This window comes from Helicoverpa armigera, chromosome 14 (assembly GCF_030705265.1).
Source record: "Helicoverpa armigera isolate CAAS_96S chromosome 14, ASM3070526v1, whole genome shotgun sequence".
In the NCBI taxonomy this organism is placed as follows: Eukaryota; Metazoa; Arthropoda; class Insecta; order Lepidoptera; family Noctuidae; genus Helicoverpa; species Helicoverpa armigera.
The window spans coordinates 9,122,695-9,150,019 of record NC_087133.1 but is presented as its reverse complement, the minus strand read 5'-3'; the positions used below and the strand labels follow the sequence as shown (position 1 = coordinate 9,150,019).

Sequence of the window (27,325 nt, the reverse complement as noted above, 5' to 3'; positions counted from 1 at the left end):
CTTAATTTTGGACAATCTACAAGACGGACTAATTATTATTTTTTAGGAAACTACCCTATTGCTAGCAATTGTTTCAATCGGGACTAGTTATTGACATGATAGCTTAGATAGTCGGGTTGTTCCTAGATATCGAATCGTTCAAAGTACAACATAATACAAGAAAAGGAAATGTAAATTAATCATGACTTTTGGATCACTTTACGTCAGGATTTCGGAAAATCGAGGCGTGAAGCCGAATTATACAAGCACCGTTTTCGCTACAACATGCATACAACTAGTTTCCTCAATCGTAAGTGTCGTTAATGACGCCACGGGAACGCTTGAACGCTGTCAAAGACGCAATTACGAGAACATTAGTACTTGTGGTAAATGCACGTTTAAACGTTCTTGAATAAACATTTCAAGAATATATCTGTGGTAATATGACGCGTATTTGCGGCGTATCGATATACGAGTTCTATTTCATTTTTACAGCTTTCGTGGTCTGTCATTACGTCTGAGTCACAAAAAAACTAATATCTGCTTACCTGGCAAAGAAAATAAAAGCAGTAAGCCTTGTTATCCACTCTTTTATGAGGAAAGCTAGCTATTTGTTTGGTTAAAGCAAATTCGGCCATTTCGGGTCCCACGTAACAAGGTCATTTCGCATAGTACTCGACACGAGAACGCTCTTTGCTTGATGAAACAATTTGTATAAACGGATATTTTGCCGTTTTGTTTGTTTGTGCGAGTTGTGTAATTATAATTTGATTAATATCTGCACGTGTGTTGGGTAAACTTCGTTTTCGAATTTGGAGTTTATTATTGTTAGTGCTCGTGTAACAGGATGACGGAAATGGGCTAAAGTTTTTAGGACAGGTTTTCCTTACCGCCTTACCAGATTAAATACATAGGCCTCTTACAGGTCAGCCTATTTTTGTTCCTCGCATGAACACATGACAAACAAACAACTGTTCTCTTGCGTAACAAAACTGAATGTCTTACAGCTTTAAAGCAATACTATTCAACATCCTGAAAACCAACGTATCGTATCGTAACAGCCAAAAGGGGGAATCATTGAAATGAATCTGTCGCGGCGGACAAACAGCATATTTCGCAGCGCATCGTTAAAACTTAAGGGATCTACACACCAAAGCCGCTGACCCGGCGGCACAGCCCGGCGGCACGACTGCCGCGGCATGTGGTGTTCTAGTAATTGTCAAATACTCTATGAAAGCCGGCGGCATGATTGTACAAAATACGGCCGGCGGGTTGGGCCGCCGGGCTGTGCCGCCGGCATCAGCGGCTTTGGTGTGTAGACACCTTTACCGTCGTCATCCCGTTGGCGCCACTTAAGCACGTCCCACTATAACTCTAGTTTCGAATTTTGTCACACATATTATCATGAAACCTTGGAATGGACGGGAATGGGCCATGCTGGCTTTATACGCGTACACAAGTGACTCACACATCATAGATGATTGATGAGCAGTTGTTAAGATAATTTTCTGAGCAACGTTTAATTTATTTTTATTCTATCTCGCCGTATTAACTTATTTGCTTTCAGGCAGAGTATTTTCTCAGAAGTCTTAAATATTCTCTTACCATTTCTACGTTTTAAAACTACTTTAAGATGTCTCAATTCCGGTACCAGGAAGAAAGGACAAAGATCATTTTTAACTTTTTTCCGGAACATTTCGCGAAAGAGAATTTTCACTTCATACTTTAATGATGAAATAGTATCTGGAATGAACTCAAACCGTTTTTGCGTAAATGTTTTATCGTGTACCTTTTTTGCAAAGTTATCATCACAATGAGATATTACTGTAATTTCTTGTATTTTATCTTTTAAGTAAGGTAGTTTGTGACATTAGTTTAAGTTATTATTGTATAAATTGTACCGTAATTATTGTTTACATATGAGAAATGTTACAAGTTTCCTTCGAAAATGCTGCACAAAGTATTTTCTGCTAAGCGATTAGTAACTTCTGAAAAATATTTGCTTTCATACGAAATTGATTGTTTAGGTAGTAAAAATAAACCAAAGGCAGTTCTCATTTACATAGAATTTCCGCTTAATTTCTGCAGTCATTCAATATTTTCCTGAAAAGTTACCGGAGCTGTATAGAGGTTTTAACAAACTTTTGTATACAACTAATAGTGTAATAAAGAAACTTCCTGCTTGTATTAGTTGGTTCAATAAATAGAAAAACTTTGCTATATTGTAAAAGTGAGTAACAATGAAAGTTTTAAAACACTGATGATGTTTGTACATTTGTTACAGTTATTGTTAGAAATAGTTTTCATTGTTTACCTCAGACACAAAAATGTTTTGAGACTAAAGATAAATGTTTATTTTTATTCGTTCGCATAAGATTTTGTTGGAGGTAAAGAATGCAATTAAGCTGACATGATCTAATGTAATTACTAATTATATGATCATTATTTAATGCAAAATAAGGCACTTAATCTCTATGTTTTTTTGAGAACCACTTTTCAGCAGTTAAGTAAGATAAACCATTTAAAAGTTGACAGTAAAAACATTTTAAGTTATAATTCCTGTAAACCTGACGCGAACAAATATTCACGGTAAACTCCAGGCAAAGGATTTAAAATTGCTTTGAAGAACTTTAATCATTAATCCTATCCGATAAGACTGTGAGACAACTGAAGAGTAATTTACTACACTAAAAAAACTTAATTAAAAGTGAGATCAAGGTTTTTTCTCGACACCACGAGAGAATTTATGTAGAATTAATGAATCAAGACGGTTCAAGCTGTTACGAGGTCTGAGGTATTGAAGTAGATCTTTGAGTACATTTTCTTCACTGAACCTCGAGAATTCAGTGTTATTTTTTTGAATAAGGAAAGATTTTGGCATTGATATGAGAAAAGAAGAAACCTTTTACTTTAATGAAAGGCTGTTTTTTGATAGACGCTCCCTCTTACACCTGTCTCATTGAACGACAGCTTTATAGTAAACTCCATAGTTATCTTAAACTTTTTTCAGATATAACTTGATTTCAATTCGTATTATACGTTTGACAAAAAAAGTTTGTAAGTTCCGAGTTTTATTTTATTAGGTTAAGAAACTTTTCACTTTAGTGAATCCAGTGAACCGAGTCGACGATAAAAACTGATAGTAGAACTTCAGGAACTTAATAACTTCGTCTCTTTAAGGCCGCTTTTCCTTGTCACAACATCACATTATTAGCGTACTCTTTGCCTTCAGAGATTTTTGTTCCAATTTAAACTGCTAAACGTTCTGAGTCTGTTTTATGGTTGATTTTTTCAGTTTCTATAGAGAACATATATATATATGAGTCCATTTATATATAGGCTTACTAAGGCTTAACAATGTGCTCATCTACCTAGAATTCGCTGTAATGTTTATTCGATTAAAAGAACAAATCCCATTTAATCAGGTAGACTAGATCCCACAATACTAGTTCCCAAAATGTTAGGTACGACATTTAAAGGTCACTCAGCGAACACCAATAAACTCTGATACGAAGTTCAAGCTTACCAACATCCCAAACTCTAAGCTTTTAATCAATGGGATTAAGCCTTAGTAAACTTGGCGGAATGCGAATCGGTCCGGATTGCTATAGCCATTTGTCAGTGGAGGCGAAAGCAAAATCCACAGCCCCTATTTACAGACCACTCGATCGTTACCTAGTGAGTGCTCGGCTTCCGAAATAGCGACAACAATAAATCTAAAACCAGGGCCGGATCCGTACTGTAAATTAATTCCAGACAAGCTCTAACTTCTGGCGAACCAACTTCCCAAACGCGGGCCGACAAGAATTATATGATTTATGTAGCTTACGAAGTGTCTAGCATAGAACATTAGTGCTTAAAATCTAAATGCACCGTGTTTAGGAAAGCGTTAATGTTAGTTCGTGTTTGCACTAATTCCAAGTTACTTAAGCGCGCTTTGACAGGATTTTCGCTGCTTATTTAGAGTTTGGTTTTACGTTAGCTCTACAGATATACAGGTGTGCTCGTAAACTAATAGATATGGAGTTAAAACATGTTGAAGTTGAAATAAAATATAAGCGATTAAAAAAAAACATACACATATGTATATAAAGGATATTTACATTCTTTAATGTGCTTATTAATTCATTTACTCACTAGCTACGTTGGTTTGTTAAACAAAGCTTAGTCGATCGGTCGTAAGTAATGTAAATAATATTTGAATCTCCCTGGAATGTTTGAAACCTTACCTGCCTTGTATAGATTCCAAGGTGCAGACAATATACATCCCTTTATCTGTAGATCCAGCTTTAGACTGGCTTTATCGACGAAAACCGGGTCGTCAACATAAATAACAGAGAATATGTCAGCTTTTCAAAAAGACAGGATATCCTTACGCTATCGAAATCTTTACTGGTTCGCACAGTGATAAAACATTACTGTTGGATTTATGGATCATCCTTTGACAGACTAAAATATTTCTTTATGAAACATTTTTATAGTAGCAACCGATCTTGATAGAGAGCCGTGTTCCATATATATAGAACAAAGGTACATACTGATTTAAAAGGTTGAAATAGTATTGAATTTTATTAAGTGTTTCACTTGTCAAAAAATAAATGAGAGTGCAAAAGATTTTAAATAACGAGCAGAGTAAGTTTATTCTTTTGTGTATTTTTCAACGATGATTGTTCGGAAAGCTATAACAATTTAATTAATTGTTTGAACTGCCTCATAAATTGAATTCGAGAATGAACAAGAGAAATCGAATAATATTGATATTAAATTATTTATTTAACTTTTGTTTTTATAAAGCTACGATTGCATTGTTTATTGAATTTTAATTACTGTCTGTAGCATCGTTTGAATTAGCATCATTTCAGGCGTGATAACATTTGATAGCATTGGTAGAAGCTGCAATTGACTGCCTAGTTCAATCATCTGTTCCATAAATTGGCTTCAGTAATGAATTAGCGGTTCCCATAAATCGAATATTCCCACTAATCGTCGGCAGCCAGGAACTGACGTGATCATAATAACGGTTCATAAATTGCCATCCATTAACCAGTGCAGTTCTGTTTGAGTTTTAGCCAGTCAATGTTGTAATTAAAATGTATTTATTAACCACATTAAAGCCTACATGTAAACGTTTATGATTCTGCATGTAATTATGTTTGTTGGTTTAAAAATAAAATTTTGTGGTAAGTATGATTATGAACGGTTATTTAATTTACATAATAAACCACAAAATTTCATTTATGTCCATTAATAGGATTTCAACCAACACTACTTATTTATTGTTTAATCTAACGAACACACTTCATTATTACATCATAACATTATTCGCGATGGTTTTAATTGTTTTTGCGGGGCTTGTAATGATAGTTATGAAAAACATTCAAATATTGAACGTTTTAAAATTAAATGACAATTTTTTACTCCTGGCAGGTTCAGTGATGGGAAATAGGGCATGCCGCCAGCCTCCTAACATAAATATGACGTTTTAGACATATTCAATTGCATTTAGAAACTTTCATTATTATACGATGTGTAGTGTAGTTTCAAAAATAGCAATTCATATATAAGAAAAAGGTTTTAACTACACGGAATGTTTAAGACATGACTTAGTTATATGTGACAGAGATGATAATACGTCTCCCTAAATCCGTCCCTGTGTTATCCGTGAAACTAATCCGAGAAGTGTCTTAGCCACATTTAATATGTGGTTGTAAACAAAAGCAATAGGCTCACAGACAGATAAACAAAACGATTATATTATGTGGGATTAGGATTAGGGAAGTATTAAGCGAGAACAACAATGAATAATGTGTAACTTTATCGTAATTGCGACGATTACTACTTAACGAGTCCCATTTCTGTGTTTAACATTGAATGGGAATAGGCTCTTACCGATACAATGAAGGGAACTGAATTTGTATGTAATTATCTGGCAAATAACTTAATGGAAGTTATTCGAAGTTGGTCGAACAAGGGCTTATTATTAAACTTTAGGTTTTGGATACCTATTTATCGACTATAAGGGCGCGTTCAGGTAAGCTGCAACGAGCCGCACGGTTGCAGCGCTGTGCCTGTGAGTGCTACTAATTTGAAGGTGTCCGATTGCTTAAAATCATGAGACTCTCTTGTTACTCTTTAATGTCACATTTATCAGTAAAATGTAGCAAATGCTTTCTGTTTTAATACTTCAATGTCCTTGGTATGGCATCGCGTCTGGAAATCTTATCACGCAACTCAATCATTTCAAATAACTTTTTCTAGACAATTTCGTGCTTAAGTTTCCGAACCAATGCATTGGGCGAGATTTTCTAGAACAATGATTGATGCGGACTTCCCACTGAGCCTTAACAATATTATTATTCGAAAGTGCTTTTGAAAGGAAAATTATAATAACCTTTTTAGACCTTTTTGAATCGTCCTTGAAGTAGTAAATAAGGCAGCTATGAAAAGGTGTTGTAGGTGTAGATAATAAAGGATTTTATTAAGGCTTTATACGTGGGTTTATTTCAGTCACGTAAAATTGTATTCCAAGATTTCCAATTTACTGAATACACGTCGAGTTTTAGATCAACTCAATCTAATTCGGTAACATTATGAAAAGAAAACTCAGTACACTACAGCAACAAAGGGGAAGCCCATAACAGCAGCAAATAAAAAAATGGAATTTATACGTTACAAGTATGACGTCACAGCCCGTCATCAGAAGTCGAATGCCATCCAACTCCCGCATTCCGCAATAGTTAACAGTGCGAGTTAAATAATTTAACAAGTTTCGCACATCAACTATTTGGCCTCGCAGGCTCCGACCTGGTTTCATTATTGCAGGTAGAACACACTTTGTTCTCAATTCCTGTTTCGTGGATAATAAAAAGTATTTAATTCATAGAAGTTTTACAAACAATGTCAATTGCCAACCAGGATTACGGGAACACGGCGAAATGACCGCAAAATATTAAAACTATCCTTTTTGGAAAAGTTTCGTACAAAAAACTCTGTTTAATTTTACCTACAGAAAGTATCTAGTGATTAAATAACTTCACCCTTCATAACACAATAATTGATATCCATAGGCCAGAACATTTCAATCAGAAAGGTCTAAATCACATTTCAAATGAGATTGACATCACAGATCATCGTATAAACAGCAGACTATATAGGCTTTATATCTTAAACTAGGCTCTGCTTGACATGTTAACCCTACTAGGTTTAATACGTCAAGTATTCATAGGCTTTATAGGTATTACGGAGCTATTAAATTGGACGTACGTTTATCGGTCGACTGGAGAATACATGTAGCAATTATTCAACCAAACTAATATGGGTCACCAAGTAATCAAATCATATCTTAGTAATTACGTCTTTGAAAAAAGTTTCAGGCGAATTGAAAACTTCTCCTTTTAAGAAAAGCGGTAAGAACTAAAATAAATAATAAACGTGGAATAAGGAAAACGTAGTCGAAGTTTAAAGTAAAAATAGATGCGATAATTTGTTTTTTTAATACTTCAAATAACATGGTAGTTATTGGTAAAACGTTTGAGAACAGTTCTCTGAAATAAGTTATTTCTTCGAATAATTAGAAAATTATAGCGAAAATTCTTTCAATTAAAGTGTGTGTTTATATTGGAGTTTTTATACATTTTTCATTTGAAGTTTGATTTATTCGAATAAACTAAAAACCAGTTCAAAAATCTCTAGTTGGAAAAGCTACCAATGAAATCCAGCTAAGATAAAAATATTGCGTCTTATAAGATTGATGACTGGGATAAATTAATATAGGATAACTAAATTAATTATCCTTAAAGACGGGCCTCTGAGGAGACTCCGCTTATTACAATAGGCTTAGCGTTCCAGATATAGATACAGCCTGTCTTTAACGGCCTTAACTTTGTGATACCGAAGTAGATCAGGATATTATTTAGTGGCTATAGAAAAGTAGCATTTTTTTTATCAATGCGAAATGAATATTCATTGTCTTTTAAAATTACGACTGTTTACGTAGGCCTATAAGACTATATAAATTCATTTTCCTTACTTGTAAATACATGAGGTACAACGTAAAGCCTAGCTGTCGTTTAAATCCTTTTAAAACTTTTCTATTGAAGCAGAAATCTTATTATAGAAGTTCCGTAAACTTATTACGAAAGGGATTGGACTAAATTCACATTATCAGTGAGTTCTGTCACTTCTGAAAGTCTTTAAGAGTGTTATCTAAGTCTTAAATGGACTATTACGTGGATCGATTGACACAGATATTTCTTTGACGTGTCAAGCAAACTTCCTGAGGTGGGTGATATTGTGGGTACCTACGCTTAACAAACTAGCATCTTTCACCAGGACCTGTGTTTATAGGTGAAGAGATTCGATGCTTTCATACTAAAATGCCTAATAGAAAATAATGAATCGCTGGACCGAGATTTCGCATCTGGACGGTACCATATGATACTTGTCCATATATCGGGAATTACGAGAAGCCTATATAATAAGTTTACGCCTATTAGCAAAACCTCTTATACTACGGCTTCATAAAACTAAGACGCTGAATTTCGTACACAGCAATTTAAAGGTAAGTGGTTTGGTACTTAATAACTAAAATGAACAAACTTAATTTAACGTGATTTATTACTCGCAATATATGGTTCAAGTATAATATAACGGGAAAGTTTTAATTTATTTTACGAAGATAAGATATTTAAGTGGATATTGGAGAGAAATATTGAAATCATTAGTTAAAAATTGAACAGTTGCCAATTTTAAGGCATATATCAATTTCGTAAACAATTTTAAGTTTCCTTTAGTTCAGACACGATTTATAGGATATAGGATAAGGAATAGATATTAAAGCAGGTTCTCACATTTATGTTTCATAAAGTAGTTTTATAACAACCAGAAGAAAATCGAATGAAAACTTATGTAGAGTGATTTATTTATGAGTAGATTGTCAACTCAATAAGGCAAATACTAAGATAAAGTTCTAACGTTTAGCGAGAGGCTCACTTCAATAAATTAGTAACTACTGACAATTCGCCTGTTAGCCTACTTAAAGACCAATTTATCTTAGTCAATATACTAAAAGCTATATTTAACTTAGCTGAAGTTATTAACAAGTAATTTCTGTATATGGAATTCACGTTACTGATTACACATCTAATTTGGATCGTGAGCAATTAATGACTTAGTTCAGACATACTTAACACAGCGCGGAATATTTTTGCCAACGTCTCAAATTAAATTGGGAGATTGAGAAAGGAAGAGATGCGATCGTGGCCTAGCCTCTAATCTAAAAAAACAAATAGAACTGACTGAAAAAATACGCTTTATTTTATTAGGCAAAGAAGGATTATCTTATTTTTTTAAGACCCTACCCTATTTGAGGTCAATGGGAGTCGTTCCACTTCTGTTTACATTGGCACAAAAGACAGTCAAACTACTTAGCAAAAGCAATAATTAACGATCTTTAGACAAATATTTCTGGACGAACCGATAATTTAGGATGACTTGTGATAGTTAGAAATGTTCTACTTAAACAGCCTTCTTAGGCACTGGGGTTTATGAACTATCCATGTCTAGGTAAATTAGTACAGCTATTGTCTGAATGCCATAGAGTCTTATAGGCTTCGAGTTGAAGCAATTGGTGAACCAGACCAAAAACTTTGTTCAATAAAGATTTAAGCATACTTTGAGGACTTTCAAGATTAATCCCATCTTTTACATTGCAGCTTATACTGTATTAAAACCAACGACATTGCAGCTTATACTGTATTAAAACCAACGTAGTGACTATTAGTCTTTAAAAAGACGTTACGAAAATAATATTATCCTACGTATCTTCTTTAAGGAACAATTTTGCGTAACGACTATAAAAAAGTAAGCTAGCTGGATAAAATCATTATCTTTTATAATGCCCGGTTTACACTTTGTTAAGTTAACACTGCAGGTGATTAGTGCAGGTGTTTAGTAATCAAGGTGTGAACGGAAGCATAAAGTGATTAGTGTTAAGTGATACGTGCGATTAGTACTTATTGATTAGTGCGAGTGAATAGAATCAAGGTCTATTTTTGTTGTTAAGTGACTACCCCCTCTCAACTTTTCTACTACCCTCTCTCGCAATTTGACTGTACTAATCAGTGTGTAAATACGTGTGTGTTAAGTGCGCAGTGTCAAGTTCAAAGCGAAAATGAAGTGGACGGAATAACATACTTTAAAATTCGTACAAGAATACATAAAGTTTGAATGCCTATACAATGTAAAGTGCGCAGAATTTAAAAACAAACAGTTGAGAGATGCGGCCCTATTGAAACTGAGTGAAGCGATGGGAATTCCCGATTTCAAAATTGAGTTCATTTTCTATATCAGATACCACAACAGATACAATCTCCTTAATTATTTGTCCCAATATTAGGCGCTGTTCATCTTCCATTTCTAGAGACACTATGCACAACGGACAGTACCACTATGAGCTTCTTCCTAAACACTGTGTAAACGGAGATGGAAAAGACTACTTAACACTTGACACTTATCGCGTTAAGTTAACGCTTAACACTTATCACTTCACACTTCGCAAAGTGTAAACCGGCCTTAAGTTCATAGCTGCACTCTTTATATTGGAGCTGCAATATATGGACAGGTCCCTAAAGTAAAGATAAAATATACGACGCTTTTATTTACGTTAAAATTATTTTATGAAAATATGGTTGTAAAGTTAAAGTCTCCGCAACTATCAAAATTTGATTCAAAAATGAAAATTCTGTAATGGAAAGCTACTGTATACCCTGAGTGCTGGCTAAAGTGCAAACACGACGGCATTGGTAATATTTAAAATACCTACTGAATTCAAAATAATCCGCCCTTTATTTTAAAAATGTACAAGAAATACTAAATCAAAATTTCCTGAATAACTATTCCAGGCAATCCTCTTTGAAGTGTGGGGACTTCAAAGAGGATTACCAGGAAAAGTCTTTAAAGTCTAGCATAAGAAAGAAAACTTAACCTTTCCTCAACGCTTATGTGTCTAAAGCAGTTCAAAAGTTGAGTTTAGAAACCCCAGCAATCACGGTACGTCAACGGAGAACAATAATCGCATTCTTCAAAGGCACCGCCGCGGGTGACAAACAGGTGGAAGCCAAGATTGTTCTAACAAAAATAATTGCGTTATTTCTGAACGTTATTTTTGTCCAACTACGGAACGGTAGAGAGGGTAATGAATTTAGGAGGCTACGTAGGTGTTGTGTACAAAATTGATCAAAGGTATATATAATTATGTGTGTTCACCTGTTGTTTAATAAACTACGCTGCTAAATGGTATATACAATTATATTACACAAAATGAATTAATGAATAAATGCATTTTATCTCGTTCTTTGAGAAGCGGTCAACCGAAAGGTGTTTTTTTATCTTTTGCTAATGATATGACAATATTTGCACTACTAATGCAAATAGTTTATTACCAACATTTGCATTTAAACAATTCTAAAGAGATATGCTATACTTATTTAAAACAAAGTTATTGCAAAACATTAGGAATGAAAAAAATATATACCTATGAACTTGTTGCTTTTATTAATCTTTTTAAATAAACCGGAATTAATTCATCTCGTCTATTCTTAGGTAACCGCATATGAACAACAAAGAACTTGCAGTAAATTACATAGCAAGTTGAAAAGGTGAAATCTGAATAAAGTTAGGTTTCAACGGAAAAAGTATAAACGAAAGAATCTTTTCTCCGTAGTTAGGTTTTAGTATTTTTCATCTAAAAGAAGGAAACTGTAGACTAATCTTTTATGAAGTAAAAAGAAGTACACGCTGCTACAGAAGCGATTACCGGAACTCATTAAGGATTAATAATAACGCTAGTACAACATCTGCTGCATATACGATATTGGAAGTGGAATTAAAAATTGGAAAAATATATAAGCAATAATCTGTGCTGTTGATTTTTCTCTTAAAATATATTATACAACGTTTTATCGTATTTATTGAAAGTAATTGACAAAGTCCTTTATTTTGTCCATGTATGCTCAATTAGGTATATCCAAAGGGATATGTAATTATCAAACTTTATTTCATTGTTATTCTGGGGTGCAAAAAAACTACATACAAAGTCCATTAATAAAAACACGCTGCCATGACAAATGGCTAAAATTAGTGCCAAAATAACACTTGAAACATTATTTTTGGCAACTATAGGATGTTAAAAGTTGACTTAATTGCACTGTTTTGTGAAAGATTGCACCCAGACTTTTATTAACTGTTTTTAAACTTTTCTTCGGTTGCTACTCGCTAAACAGCATAAAAAAATACTTAAATATAATGCATAATAATTTATGTCATTAAGAATATTTGAACGATTAAAAAAATACTTACATAGCAAAGCATTGCGAAATCATTTATTTCATTCCATCCGAATCCATTTGTGAACGTCACTTTAAAATAATAAAGTCCAACTTTTCACTCTGTAAGTCATTAATCATTTTATTGTTTCATAAAATAGTTTATGATAACTTTATACTTAGAAAACAAACAATAGATATTGGACCCGTCAAAAAAAAAAAAAATAAACCTTTTTTTATTTATAAAAATGAGAGTATTATATTTATTAAATAACACGGATATTTACCGTATTATTTAAATTTATTGCAAAAAATAATTTATTCGTTCATTATTTTAGACAAGTTGCGACGATCGTAGTAGGACAAGCGCGCAGAGCGCGACGCGGCCTCCCCGTTCACCTCCTAACACCGACTGAACACAGTATCAACACGCTTCCCTCGGGAACACCGCTGCCCTATATTATAAAGAAACTACTAACGACTTTTTTTACGGAACAGCTTAAAAACTAACAAATAGATTTTTAAAGCAGGGTTTTAGCTTGATGAGAGTTTTTAAGATCAGGACTTGGTGTAGTGCAATTTTTTTTATGCTACGTGTATTACCCTGCACCGATGCTAAAACTAAAACCTGACTTTGAAAAATATTTTTTCAATACTGTCATGAATGTATATACCTAGATATGAAAATGTGTTCTTGACGGCACCGTTTGTACCTAAATTGCCTTCACACATCAAATCAAACGCTCATCATCATTTGATTGACAATGTCGACAGCTTTTACGTCGCTCAAAAAAACGTTGCTGTGCTAACGAGAGATAGACAAAAAAAGCATTTCTGCTACAGCACCCTTATTTCAACTGTACAATTTTAACGAACGTGCTATACAAGCATACAAGCGATCCTTTGAGCCTTAAGTTAGAATTGTAATACGTATACGTGAATGTCTTCTGACAAAGCTTCGACCAGTTCTAGCTGGCACGTCAAGCTATGCATGACACATTGTTGGTGCAATTCAGCGCATTTCACCCGTTATGCGACTGAACGTTTTAGAACTAATTGCTATTCGAAAATTGCCTCCCGATGTAGCCTGCCAGCAACAGGAGTGTGACATCAAATGTGTTTTTTTTTAAACAACAACGCTTTGAAAATAGAATGCGAACGTTTATTGGATGCTAGTTTTTAACTTATTTTTCCGAGACGTGACATGAGACGGATGTGAAAGGATTACAAGTATGCTACAATAGCGGTTGTCACAACACAAAGAGTTGTTGGGGTAGCGATGTTTTTCCACAGCAGGGTTTAAACCCTGCTGTGGAAAAACATCGCAAAAAGAAAATTACATATTAATATGTAATTTTCTTTACAATATACGAGCTTGTTGAAAGTCTTAGAAATGGCGCAGTACCTACACGAAGATTCAAAGAAATCTGGGGATTGTTAGTTTAGCGCAGTCATTCCTTTAATTGCAAGAAAAAGGCCCATTCTTTGGTAGTAGTTTTTGCGGGATACTAGAATCTGAGTTTTTAGTACTTCGTTTTATATTAGTACTTGTAATAATACTTATGTAATAATACTTAACACGACATGTACTGGTACATAATTCACGTCATGTTTATCCAGAATTAACTTCGACCACAGAAACAAGTGAGCCGTGACGATGTTGGCAGACCTCTCCACTTAATTCCCATATAAATCATTGGAGGTTTTATTTGTTAATAAATTAATGGATCTATCGTTATCGAAAGATGTAAATGTGGTTCAATATATTGCAGTGGTAAGCTTACTCTGGCCGCTGAAAATTTAAATAAAAAAGTAACGTAACAATGTTTACGCCCCGATCCTTAACCCGATACGAATTTTATAAAGTTGTATGTAAAAAAAAAAGATTTTGTGTTTCCGTATAAATTTTCATGCGCTTATCAATATACAGTAATAAAACATATAAGATAAAAAGTTTGTTAAAGTAATATTTTATTAAATTTTGCTATGGAAGGACTAATCAATTGACTAAATAATGTGTGCGGTGTTTAAGTGGCCTTCTAATAAAAATACGTACATGTTAAGTATGGCAAATTCAGGTTTATTTCATTAGCTAGACATGGGTCGAATTCACTTTAGAAGATCAATACTAAGTTCTGCAGTAACCAGGGCGGAAAGAACATTCGCTATATTTTGGGAAAAGCAAACAAAAAACTAGCTGTAATTTTTCAATATGCAATAACTAAATGGTCAAAGTTATGCGAGCATAAGACCTACAACGATATAATGAAAAAAAAAACACAACTAAGCACGGATAATGTTGCACTACGTTACTATTTAACAGAATTTTATTACTAACACCTACTTCTAATACCGGGTTGCAGAGAGGTGCATAAGCCATATATATATACGCTTCTTTCGGCCCGTGTTCACTAAGCCGGAGAAATGGGACGTTGCATTGTTTATACGCTATGGGCTTACTACCTCGCGTTGGACAGACACTACCTTAAAGCTATTTGGCAGTCATAGCTTGTAGCTTGGGATACGCTTTGTACTGCAGTATTGTCGCGTTAATGGAAGTGGAAATATTGTGAGGGAATATGGGAATGTAAGTCCTTTGGCGAATAAAATGACGAGCGAAGATGTCGTAACGGAAAATCTACCAAGAAATAATCTAGTGGAATAGCAGTAGAATCTAGTGTCGCCAAAATGCAGGTGTTCGGGTGATCAAGAATATGCTACTGAGCCCTCATTCGCCTTCATTGGAATACACCTGCTTTACGCCAACCCAAAAATCGTAGACTGATGTCTTTTGGTTTGTCTCGTAACTGATCGTTTTGGTGATACTTACACAACGTAAGTATTTGTCTTAGAAGAATTCATGGGACCTATGTACCTGCTTATGTCAACTCCGGACATCTTTCCTTCCTCTGTGTAAGTAAGTTCCTTCACACACACAAACGCACTGTTCAGAAATGAACGTGCTCGTATTGGTCTCGTCATGCCTGTCGATGTGCAATACATAGCTATACATCGCCGAGCGCGAGGAGGGCTAAGAAAACATTTTGTTTTTCTTCAGTAGGTACCAAACAAACAAACGACAGCTGAATTTCTAATCAGACAGATGGAAACGTCAATTTTCAAAACAATATTCGCAAGTTGTGCCATTATCTGAAGCTGTGATTCTAACTTCAAAACTTTCTAATGAAATTGTGACATTTCGATTCGATATGTCAATGGGGTTACCAATCGATTTGTTTTTACTTCCACGTTTAACTTCTTAAACAAAGCATTTAAGTCTTCAGGTATGCCGTAGGGCGCCGACAACGACGCAGTCAATTGTAATAGGTCACATCAAAAGTATAATATGAAAAGTTATTGTAAAATGTTTATGACACTTCATAAAGTAAGAAAATAAACTTAAAGGTATTCACCGGCATTGCAGTAAAACAATGCAGTTAAGTCATAAGAATGGCACCAATAAAATCTCTATACGACTTCTGTAGCAGAAGTAGATAGTGAAATTACTAAGCAGAGTAGTGCTGTGAACTTAGTCCAACTAGGAGAGAGAACTTGCTAACTTTAAAACGACATAACTTCTGCACTTGTTATTGGACAAACCGCATTCGACTATCCCTACTAATATTATAAATGTGAGGATAACTGTGAGGATAACGCTTTCGAGTTATAACAAGATAACTTAGGACAGTAGGTGTATAGAAGTTTTTGTAAGCATGCAGTAGTTCAAGAAGCCTATAATAAGGTTTTTATAATTTACATAATAATAAAATCAAACTAAAATGCCTCAAAAGAACATAACAACTGCATCAATTAAGTCTAGTGCAGTAACTGTAGCTGTAGTCAATATTGAACTTTTGCACAATTAATTAAAACTTTTAGACAGAAAATTAATTAACAAAGTGACAGCAAGTGCAGCAGAATAAACTTCAGTCATTTACATTAATATTTAAGGGGTCAAAGCCCTAGCAATTTTTGGAAACAAACAACTATTCACAAGATATCGAAATTCAAGACAGATGCCACAAACAAACTAAAGGTCATCAATACACAGAACATTGAAAGGGTAGATATTATGAACCGAAAATGACATGTTGAAACTGCGATACCACGATACATAGGTACTTTGTTCTGTCTATCCAAGTCAAGTTTCACTGTCAAGCGTCTGTCCATTCAAAACGATGATGGGCATTCGAGATTTGGGATAGGTGAACGTTTCAACGGAATATGTTCCCCTTTGGGTTCGGTTTACTATTCCAAAATGGTAATTTCTCATTAAAGATTGACTATCCCATAAACTAGAACTCATACATTTCAAGAGCTGACAAGCGAATTGCATTAAAATATTTTTACATCTCTCTGTTAAACATGAAAGTTAAGTATCCATTCAATATTTTAAAATTATAGCGCGACAAATACCTGAATATTGATATAATGCAAAATATTATAACAACGCAATAACTTGGGTGCACAAAACAAATCATAAAGAAACAGTATGGGTTTTGTCGCAACTTCAAAACTCATATTTTGACATTTATCACGAAATTCCATACCATATTAAAAGCGCGCACATAAAATAAAGACCTACAAAGTCTGGAAAGATTGTATAACTTGCAATAAAGTCAGACGTATACGTTTTAACGCTTTACGATTCTCGACGCTACTAATATTATACAAAGTAAAAACTTTATTATTTTACTTGAGATATTACGCTACGTACCGCTTATAAGACACATCGGAGTTCTGAAAGGTATACTTGTAGAAATTACATTTGCACGTGCTACACTGGTAACTTGAAACCTTCATTTACGATCTCATCATCATTAAATCTTCTTTGTTACTTCCGCGCTTTTGTTAACATAAGTTGACCAGAAAACCTGATTGGTCTCGACTCTAAAATCATCGCAATCAGACTATCCCTTGCATATGCATAGTGTATTTCGTTCTTCGATCATCACATGACTTATAAAAACGAAGACAAGACCTCATCTAAGTCAGTCCCGATACGAAGACAAACCACACTGTTCCAATATCCCCGAGCATGTACATGTGGTACTGTTTCCTTTGCATCGAAAAAACGGGACACGTTTAATCTTCGCAGTCTGTTAACGTCAAACAAGCACGACGCCGAGGAACCTGCAATTGGTTCAACGCGAATGTTTTTCTTGCAAACATAGCTCGCATATGTTACTGGGACATGTGTACTTCTGTGCATTCGTTAGGAGATACTGTTGTTTATCTTCTTAGCGGTTTACAGAAAATTTTGAATATTATTAGCACATCAAACGAGAAAGGAATCTTAAAGGGTACATAATAAATACATACAAAGTAATGTCGATTTTCGATATGTTTTCGCATGACTGCTATAACGAGTTCTGTCGGAACTATAATCGAAAACCTCAGTAGTTGGCTATCTTATTCCGCGTGACATTTTAAGTGTGTGTGAAATTCCTTGAGAAATATATTCTAAGGCATATGTCAGGGCCCAGTGTGCAACCCTGAGGAACGCTTCAATTAACTGTTGGTAATGCGTTAGTGGAAGTCTTCTTAACTTTACTACTTAAAGGACATGAAAATAGTTTAAGTATAATTACAAGACATTTCATTTGTGGTTGGCAACAAACTTTCCTAGTTATTATGAAAGATAATAAAACAGCCCTAAAGCCATCTTATGAAAAGTATGAAAATGAAAGAATAATTTATTTCGTTACGCTTTCGCTATACTTGTTTTATTAATTTTCTAGTTAGTTTCGTAACATTATGATAGAACAAACTTTAGTATAAACTAAATGAAGAAATAAACTCTTTTGCAAAAAAAACGGGCACCTATGCGAAATCTTAGTTTTAAGGACTTTACGTGTATTTCAAAGGGTTTTAATGATTGTGTTATGTTTCTAGCATCAAAAGAGTTAGCCAAGAATGCGTGAGAGTGTGTTCTAAATTTGAATTTTGTACAATTGCTAAGAAATTGGTTAAACCTTGTTTCGGACTAATTGCTGGCAAAAAATTCGTCAGTATTTTGAAAAGTTTTTGAAGTGATTTTCAGTAAAATGATAATGCAGTTTTAATTAATGATTAATGTACTTTTTTGTTAGATCAAAAGATTTTTGAAAAACTATGCGTATTTGATAAAATCTTCACCTGTTCTAAATGGGCTATACTGATGATTATTAAGAGTTTCGATATTTTAGTGTAAAGCGTTCTATTGTTTAGATATTGTACCCACGTGTTTTAAAATATTGCTTTTTCATAAATAAACATTATTTAGAAGAGTATCAGTACCTTTGGCTGCGACAAAACCAATTTAAAGTAAGCAGTGCCGATCACAACCCGTCTCCTATCGGACTTTGACATTTAAAAAATACAAAATTTTGGGATAAATGTTAAAATTATCCACATGAAAAATAATGAGGAGGGTTAAAGCTATCTAAAAAATCAAATTATTGCCTCGTTGAAGCTCTCGATAACTCCATAGGTATCGGGTTGCTTAACGACGATTTAGCTGAAAGGGAGTCAAGAATTCAAAATTATTGGCCAAACGTATGTTTCTTAAGAAATGAGCAGATAGCCAATTATTGTTATGATTTAAGCAGGAAAGTGCTGCAGATGCCAGAAAATCTCGGTGCAGGCAAGTCTATTTAATAAAATGTCCGTGGGATAAAAACACGCTATTTGAACGCTCAGACTCATAGATCTTCAGAGATCTACGGAGTTTCCCAAGAGACGAGGTTGTTTAAAAATCAGTGATTACGAGACCTTAAGACCTCGTGCTCACAGTCTAGGGCTATTTTCTGTATTTTGTAGAATTTCAAGACTTTTAAAAATGTCAAAGTCCGATAGGAGACGAGTTGTGATGGGCACTGCTTACTTTAAATTGGTTTTGTCGTAGCTCAAAGTACTGATACTCTTCTAAATAGTGTTTATTTATGATAAAGCGATATTTTAAAACACATGGATACAATATCTAAACAATAGAACGCTTTACACCAAAATACCGAAACTCTTAACATTGCCATCAATCATCAGTATAGCCCATTTAGAGCAGGTGAAAATTTTATCAAATACGCATAGTTTTTCAAAAATCTTTTGATCTAACAAAAAAGTACATCCATCATTAATTAAAACTGCATTATCATTTTCCTGAAAATCACTTCAAAAACTTTTCGAAACACCGACGAACTTTCTGCCAGCAATTAGTCCAAAACAAGGTTTAACCAATTTCTTAGCAATTGTACAAAATTCAAATTTAGAATACACTCTCACGCATTCTTGGCTAACTCTTTTGATGCTAGAAACATACTACAATCATTAAAACCCTTTGAAATACACGTAAAGTCCTTAAAACTAAGATTTCGCATAGGTGCCCGTTTTTTTTGCAAAAGAGTGTATTTAGCGTGAAAACAATTTGAAATAGTTTAGAAACAAGAATTCCAAATATTTTTAATAGCAACAGCGGGTTTTAAGCTTAGAGCTTAGATACGACGTTTATTTTTATACAGAGCACCACCTACACAACAGAAATGTCAGGAACTCTTAACGAGAGACAGAACAATATTGCATTCCAACTGTAGCCGTGCCCACAAAGCAATATCATTTGTCATACAATGCACGGTTGCCACACTTGCTACTAGTATATTGGTGTAATCGTGAACTAAGCGGGAACTACTAAAATAGGAGCAGATACAACTGGAATATAAAGCAGACATTGATTTTTGCGACTCATAAATTTTACCTTCACTCGCGACTCTTGAGAAATAAATAATCCAGCAAATTACATTAAAAAAGGAAGAGTCCCAAAGGCAATGATTAATTAAGTGACCGTAATAATTCATTGTGTCAACTCAGAAAACTAATATAAAAAGACAGAAGAGAATCGTTTTAAAGAGCTGTACGCCAGACAAATGGCGGAACACAATGGAAGATGAAAATTTGGATTTAATATTCGCAAACTTTAGAGTCCATAATTTTACAAGCATTTCAAAAGCTTCGGAAGTTAATACTTGTAGTAACTTCAAGTTGGACAGTACTACAGGACTTAGTATCATCTCTATGCACTAAAGCCAAAGTTCGGTAATTAATAATTCGGAGATGTGGAAACTTGCAAATGAAATCCAAAACAATACGAGTTTCGAGCGTTACATAAAACATGTGCTATACAAAGTTATTGTCACGTAACTTGATTTCATCGTCACGTGCCTTACATATTTTACGAACATGTTAAGGCTTACTTTATGTGCGTTAGTTATGAACAACTAGGTATGCCTGTAAGATCTGTAGAAAGATAATACATAAATCAAAATTTCATAGCGTAGGCACTTGAAATACACGAAACATAAATTCAAGACAAGGGGCTTTGTAATTAATTTAAGAGGAAAAGTGACAGAATCTCTCATCTTTCAGTAAGTCAAAATTTCCAGTGTGAAATCAAAGGTGGGTTTGAAAAGTCCTTCAGTTCTCCTTCCTTGCTCACGATATTGTCAAGTATGGACTTCATAAATCTTTGTCATGATGAAAATGTTGATACTTCACGAAAACCTAAGGCTAAATATAAACAACGTTTATTACTTTTCAATGTAGACCGAAATAAGATTAACATAGACCCTTACTTTGAAGGCAAGAAGTTTATTAAAGGACTCATTACGAAAGCTACTGAAGTACTTCTTAACTAAGATTGAAGTAGTCCATTTAGCAATTTCATAAAGTTGGACTAGTACTTTTATCCTTATTTTTACTCTACATTTGTTCATGGGTCATTTTTTCAAAGGATAAACTGCTAGTTGGTCGTTTAGAAAATAGCGTCGAACAAAATATGAAGACGTAATATTAAAATTAATATGAGCTAGTTCAGTTATTCTCTTTAAATAAGTTCAAGACATTGGGTAATAATGAAAGTTGTAGGAGGAAATTACATTAAGTTATCCATTGTAACAAGAATTTGGTCGTAGTGAATAAACAGCATTGTTCAAAACAAAGTTCGTTGTCAGCAAATCAACAATAACGGTTGACCTTATTAAAATCCGTCTAACTAATTAAGAAAGTTTATCTCCTGACGCAGACTTCTCGAGACATTGGGAATATTCAAGAGAGTGCGGCCAAGGGACCGATATCGATTCTTTAAGTAGTGAAGTGATCGTGGTTCGTAGAAACGTGCTCAACAACCTATGTTCTATGTTAGAACGTGTTAAGCCAGTGTCAAGATTCATAGATGAAGTGTGTGTTGATGATGCTAAGAGTCTAAAACCAGCTATTGAGATTAGCAAAGAATTTTTAAAAGAACTCTTAGAACACGGTCATATGGAATGGATGAGAGTTGTATCCTGTGATACTTTAGCGGAGTAATAACGAGCTCAGTAATAAACTGAAGAATTTATAGTAGTGTAGTCTTGACAAATTCTGCTTCGCTGCTTTTAAGAGAAGTGCTTTAAAAGTTATGTTTCTATGCACTCGTGTGTTTCGAGGAACTCTAATAAATATTTCTAACTTTTCTGTTTGTGTTCATCTGTGTACAGTTATATACTCTACATACGTTTCAGAGAAAAATTGACTGACCTGTTTTTCGTATGGTTAGGTTAGGTTTCTTATACTTGTCAATTTGTAAACAAGGTTTCTGAAAGAGAAGTTAAGTTTTGAAACAAATTGCAGCATCTGAAGCCTCCAACCGACGCATTTAAATAACCTCGGAACAGAAGCATTGGTAATCAACTAAATTAGGTAAGCTTTGAATTACTTTTGTACCATCCGCGAAATGATGAGTCTTATCAGATTTACTCTTCGGTTGACTTGCAAAGTTTGATAGGTAAAGATTTATTTTAATTTAATTTTGTCAATAGCACTTATTTTAAATGGTAACAAATATGCTGACGGTACGTATTCTCCTATTTTCGGTATAAAAGGATGAGCTAAGTACTTACTCTTGAATAAAACCTGAACGTCTTCGCAGAAAGAACTTCGTACGTGTTATTTTCCGAATATGTTCAAATAAACGTTGTCACAAAACAAGAATACATGCGTAAATCTTCCATGATAGGAGTATTTTTTCGGCATAACAAAGATATAAATTTGCCATAAATTCGTATCTTATTACTGGAAGTGTCTCGGCGAACTCTTTACGCTTGATAAAACTTTGCCACTCGCGCCAGCATCGACCTACCTCTCAATGGTTTCTCGTCATAATGTACTGAATATATACGACAGTTTCATGTTTTCAGTTTCCTTTAAGGAAATGCCTGCAGGTTAATGTGTTTGGGTAACATGTTTGAGGGTCGATAAGAAGTCAAATTGTAGGGTTAATACGTGACTTAGTAAGCAAATATAAAGGTGAAATTAGTTATCGATATTATTTGTGTTTCTGTTTATGTATCTAGGTACTTAAATGTTCTGCGACATATAAGTAGGCACTTCGGCATCATTACCATGTTATGCGTGTTGGGTCATAAAATACTGGAATATATTCTTTAATAACGATATAATATGATAAGATACCTATAAATATTTTACGGTGATGGCACATACTAATCGGGCATAGAAGGTCACTGTGGTGTTTACCTAACAAGGGAAAAAAGGATGCTAACGTAAAACATTAACGCTATGTAGCTTTCTACATTATTCCTGACACGTAGAGATCACGTGCGGATGTATTCTGTCAATTTATTATAATCCCGCAAAATGGAACTGCGGATGATGGGATCAAGGATGGTAAACTATCTTTATAATATGTAGGTCATGGTGAAGAAAACAAAGAACAATGCATGAAAGTGAAGAAGTCCCGCCATGAATGCTGTCTTAAACTTAAACACAAGTCTAGATGTGTTTGCAGATGAATGGAAGATGATAATGTCAGAACGTTTGAATTTTTTTCAAGACTTGTATGACTGAGTAAAACATTTGTTACAAGCTAAATAGTGCAATTGGCTTAGGCCGTTCTACACACTAAATAAATAAAAAATAACTAAAGCTGTTGTAATCAGACCTCCATCGAATGGTTTATTTTCTTCGGAAGTAACCCTTTTATTTTACCGTCTATAAACAAAGGCTAAAGTACAGACCAACCAATAAAATAAGATTAGAATATCTGGCATCGACGTGAGAATGCGTTGTCATTTGCAAATGGCAGGTCAGCGGTTTTGTTGCACGCTGGTACATAAAAGCTTCTATTGCTTTTGCGTCACGGCAATCTGGCTAGGTCTCCTAAGTGAATTGACGTCAGTAAGTACTGTTCAAGTTACTAAAATATGCTCATGAAAAGAATTTATGATTACAAGAATGACATTCTTGATTCCATTAAACTCTATATCCTATTAAAATTAAATCTTTCTTTATGAGGTTTAAAGCATTCCGAATAAAATTAACGCACAACCTTCTTTGTCCAAAAATTACGGAACATTTACAAAGAAACTTAGGACAGAAAATATTTGTAAGATATCCTGAAAGCGACACCGTACAATGGAACCTGAATTTGCGGAGCTAAATGGAACTTTTCAGGCCCTGCATTGTCGAAGCTCGCAGTCGCCATCTACCGCCTATTTGAAACAATACAAGCTTCGGCAGTCTGCCTTCTGGCCGGGGAGTAAATGTATGCGAACATTAGAACACCGACAGTAGATGGCGTTGTTACCATACTTCCGTAGTCAACGTGAACGCTCGCTAGGTGGCGCTATGAAGCTATGTAAGTAAGTAGTTACAGCCAAAAATCATAGATGGCGCTATGGCAGACGTGGCTTTACGTTATTACACCGATATAAAAATGAAAATGTCATTTTTTGTAGACGGTTTTCTTAATATTCGATAGGAACCGATGTTGTACTCACATTGTATCGAGGGTCACACTTAATCAGAATTTTACCTGAAACAAAAAACACATTACATGAAATATATTCTGTAATATTTTTTATACATCTAAATTAATATTTAACTTAGGATTTACTATAGGCCTATACTATTATTCATTTAATATTTGACATTTACCTAGCTTTGTAAGACATTAGGTTTACCACAACAGATTAATCGACAACCTTTTGATGGCGTGCCTCTTCATTAGCTACCGACATTAAGCTTAACATTGTTGTAATGAGAAACATACCTGAATTAATTGATAATTAATAGTTTAATTAAATCCAAAATTAGTAGATCGACATAACTCGAAATAGTTATACCGAAACGTTACTTAACTGTAAGTCTTTATATCGCAAAAATTTACGGTAAAATCATGGTAATCAAATAACTTATTATTGTGGGAAACTTTGTGGTTCAATATAGATTTCTGTATCTGGTTTGAATACGTAATTTTCATCATATTACATCGTAATAATTTATGATTAAGAAATTCGAGAGCAATAATACTCAGTCCAATAACCAAGATTACCTATTACAATCTTCAATTACATTTCAATAAACATCTTGAATGACAATTTAGATATTAGCTGTTTTTCCTCAACTTTTACGTTAAATAAACTCGAGAACATTCCTTTGAAAGGCTTGGCAACAATTTCACGAAGACTATTGGCACTCGGAGGCAGTTTCCTTTGCCTTCCGACTCACGACGATACGAAGACGCTCCGGCTTTCCTGCCACTCGTTACAGGAACTCTCTGGAATTTTCTCGAAGATTTTAACGGAAATAAATCTCTCTTTTAATGGGGCTCATCCTTTGAAACATTTTGCTGTATCATTAAAGTTGAAATACGCCGATAGGTGGGGAGGTTCACAATACGAAGGAATTTACTAATGAATCCTTTTATGAAAAGGGTTTTTGACTTCAGGGAAACACAATGGAATATTTTTTTGGACAATGTTGAATATTTCAATTGTTCATTCGAGCGTGGTTTTAGGTAAACTAGGTTTACAGGTGTCGCCATTTAGTTACAGCGCAATGGTTTACTAAACTAAGTTGGTTCAGCTCATTGGTTTGGCATTTTTCATATTACGCTGTTAATGATTTGCTATTTTTAGGTTCAGATATTCAGCTTATTTCCTTAGTAACTGTTATGGTTTGGATATTCATTTTTCAGCTTCAAATCTGATTCTACCAAATGTTTACCAACATTCACTCGCTCACAGGTAAGCCATGGGCTTGATTGCCATAAAGTAAATGCACTTCAGTCCTTCTTTAGGCCTTAAAATATCAAGCGACACGTGCTGCTAGTTAGCGTCCTAATTACACCATTAATACTGAGTGACGTGAATACATCAGGACACTGTTCTCTAGGCTAATTTAATGTACGAACATAATTAGGGAAGCAATTTACAGGCCAAGAGTAAGATGTCTTTATATGGAGGGACTTGAAGCGCGGCGAGTGCAAGTTCGAATATCATACGAAGACGAGGTATGTAGGTATAAGGATATTACCATATTCTCAATAAATATGTAAACGCAAGATGAGGCAATATCCACCGGACATGCTCGCATTGCCTAAAGCGTTGACAATATCGAATGGTTGATTGGAGCGTGAATTCAAAGCCCTCGAAGCCTGTTTGTGATTCTGTCGTTGTATCGCTTTCCGTAGTCTTGTTTAGGCTGTTACTAGCACTTGTTCAGAAATCGTAATGAGGATTACGATAAATCACACGACCAATAAAGCCATCTGAGTCAGTATTTTTTGTATCCATTTACTTGGATTTACTCTTAAATACGTTTATTGAAGAAAATTAATGTAACCAACCAACCAAAGTAATTGCTTTAATTAACGCAAGCTTTAAATACACTTCAAAATATACAAGACGATATTTTAATGAACGTGCTTTGAACTCCCTTAATTTAAATGTAACTCAAAACCGCGAAAATTATGCTATCAAAATTTCTATTTATTGAGAGTAAAATATCAGAATCGTGAGCGTTATTGTTAACCCGTGCGCGAACCGGTGGCGAGTCGCACTTAAATTGTATAGCATCATTTTCCGAGTCTTGTTCCTAAGCCTCTTGAGACACGACACTCATACACCAGTCTATTACAGTTTATTTCGAAACATGTTCCTAATGCCGACTGCTCTCTGCAGATATGACTATGAGCATCGTATTATGTTTAAATAGTAGTGTTTAGGTCCCCAAAGAGCTCGCGAACCTCATAAAAATAATTGTATGACCATTGCTGCGTTATCTTTGCTGGAAAATGGTTTCATTAAAAACTGTTTTTGCTTTGCCAGTCTATTATAAGACTAAACTGTTTGTTAGCTGTAATTTAACAATAATTATGTAATAATTTAGCTACAACTAAGTTATGAATGCAAGCAAATAAATGGATTTTCTTTTCTACGCTTGCTTGCTAAAAGAAAAATCTTCAAACAATTTACAAACAACTAAAGACTAATTGACTTTGTAATCCCAACAAAAGAGACGACGAGCCAAATTAGCTAATAGCTCTAAAATCAGATAAGTGTCGCTTCGTATCGGCCGATCTAAATTAATAAATTCTGGTGCAACAAAGCCGGACCACGATCGGTTCCCCTCACCGCCACCGGTGAAAGGTCTGTCCGCTAGATCGACGTAATTAATAGCTAGCATAGCAACCCGGAGTAAGTCCAATAAATTCTAACACGGCTTTAATTGATGTTATTTACTTCGATATTGGGGTATATCGATTGTATTTGGGCGGTAATGGGCGGTATTGTTTTAAACGGCTTTTTAGAACGATTCCGTGAGCGTGAATGGGAGAAAAATAAAGGGTGTAGGGTGCCTATTACCGTGGTGAAATGTAAATTAGATGGCGAGATTGGGCTGTAAGGCTGTTTATAGGTGATAGGCTGGATCCTTGTCAACATTTATATGCCTCGTTACATAGTAATTTAAGGCCTATTACACCGCTTTACATTTATCTCTTTTTCTTGATCAGGCCTGATATTGAATAAAAATTAATGCTTATCAAATGCAAAGAATGTGCCAAAATTCAGTTATAGGTACCTACTTAAATTGAAATAAACATACTCAATTACATTTGCTACCTTTTGTTTTAAATTTTAAAAAAGCTTTTGTTTTACATAGTTTCTCTTCCTTCGTGAGATATTTTAGACTACAACAGAGACAAAGGTAAATAA

General features: G+C 34.5%; 1 protein-coding gene across 8 annotated transcripts in view; it reads right to left on the bottom strand.

Annotated features, from left to right (window-relative positions):
• Nucleotides 1-27,325, bottom strand: part of LOC110373296 (peripheral plasma membrane protein CASK) — a 216,472-nt gene that overhangs the window by 45,240 nt on the left and 143,907 nt on the right. The window contains exon 1 of one of the 8 annotated variants that reach the window (XM_064037746.1): nucleotides 12,337-12,474. The exons of the other annotated variants lie outside the window; for them this stretch is intronic. Within the exon in view, the coding sequence (XP_063893816.1) occupies nucleotides 12,337-12,348 (12 nt within the window). The 5' untranslated portion in view covers nucleotides 12,349-12,474. Of the gene's footprint in view, nucleotides 1-12,336; nucleotides 12,475-27,325 lie in introns of those variants that run through there. 8 annotated transcript variants of the gene reach the window in all.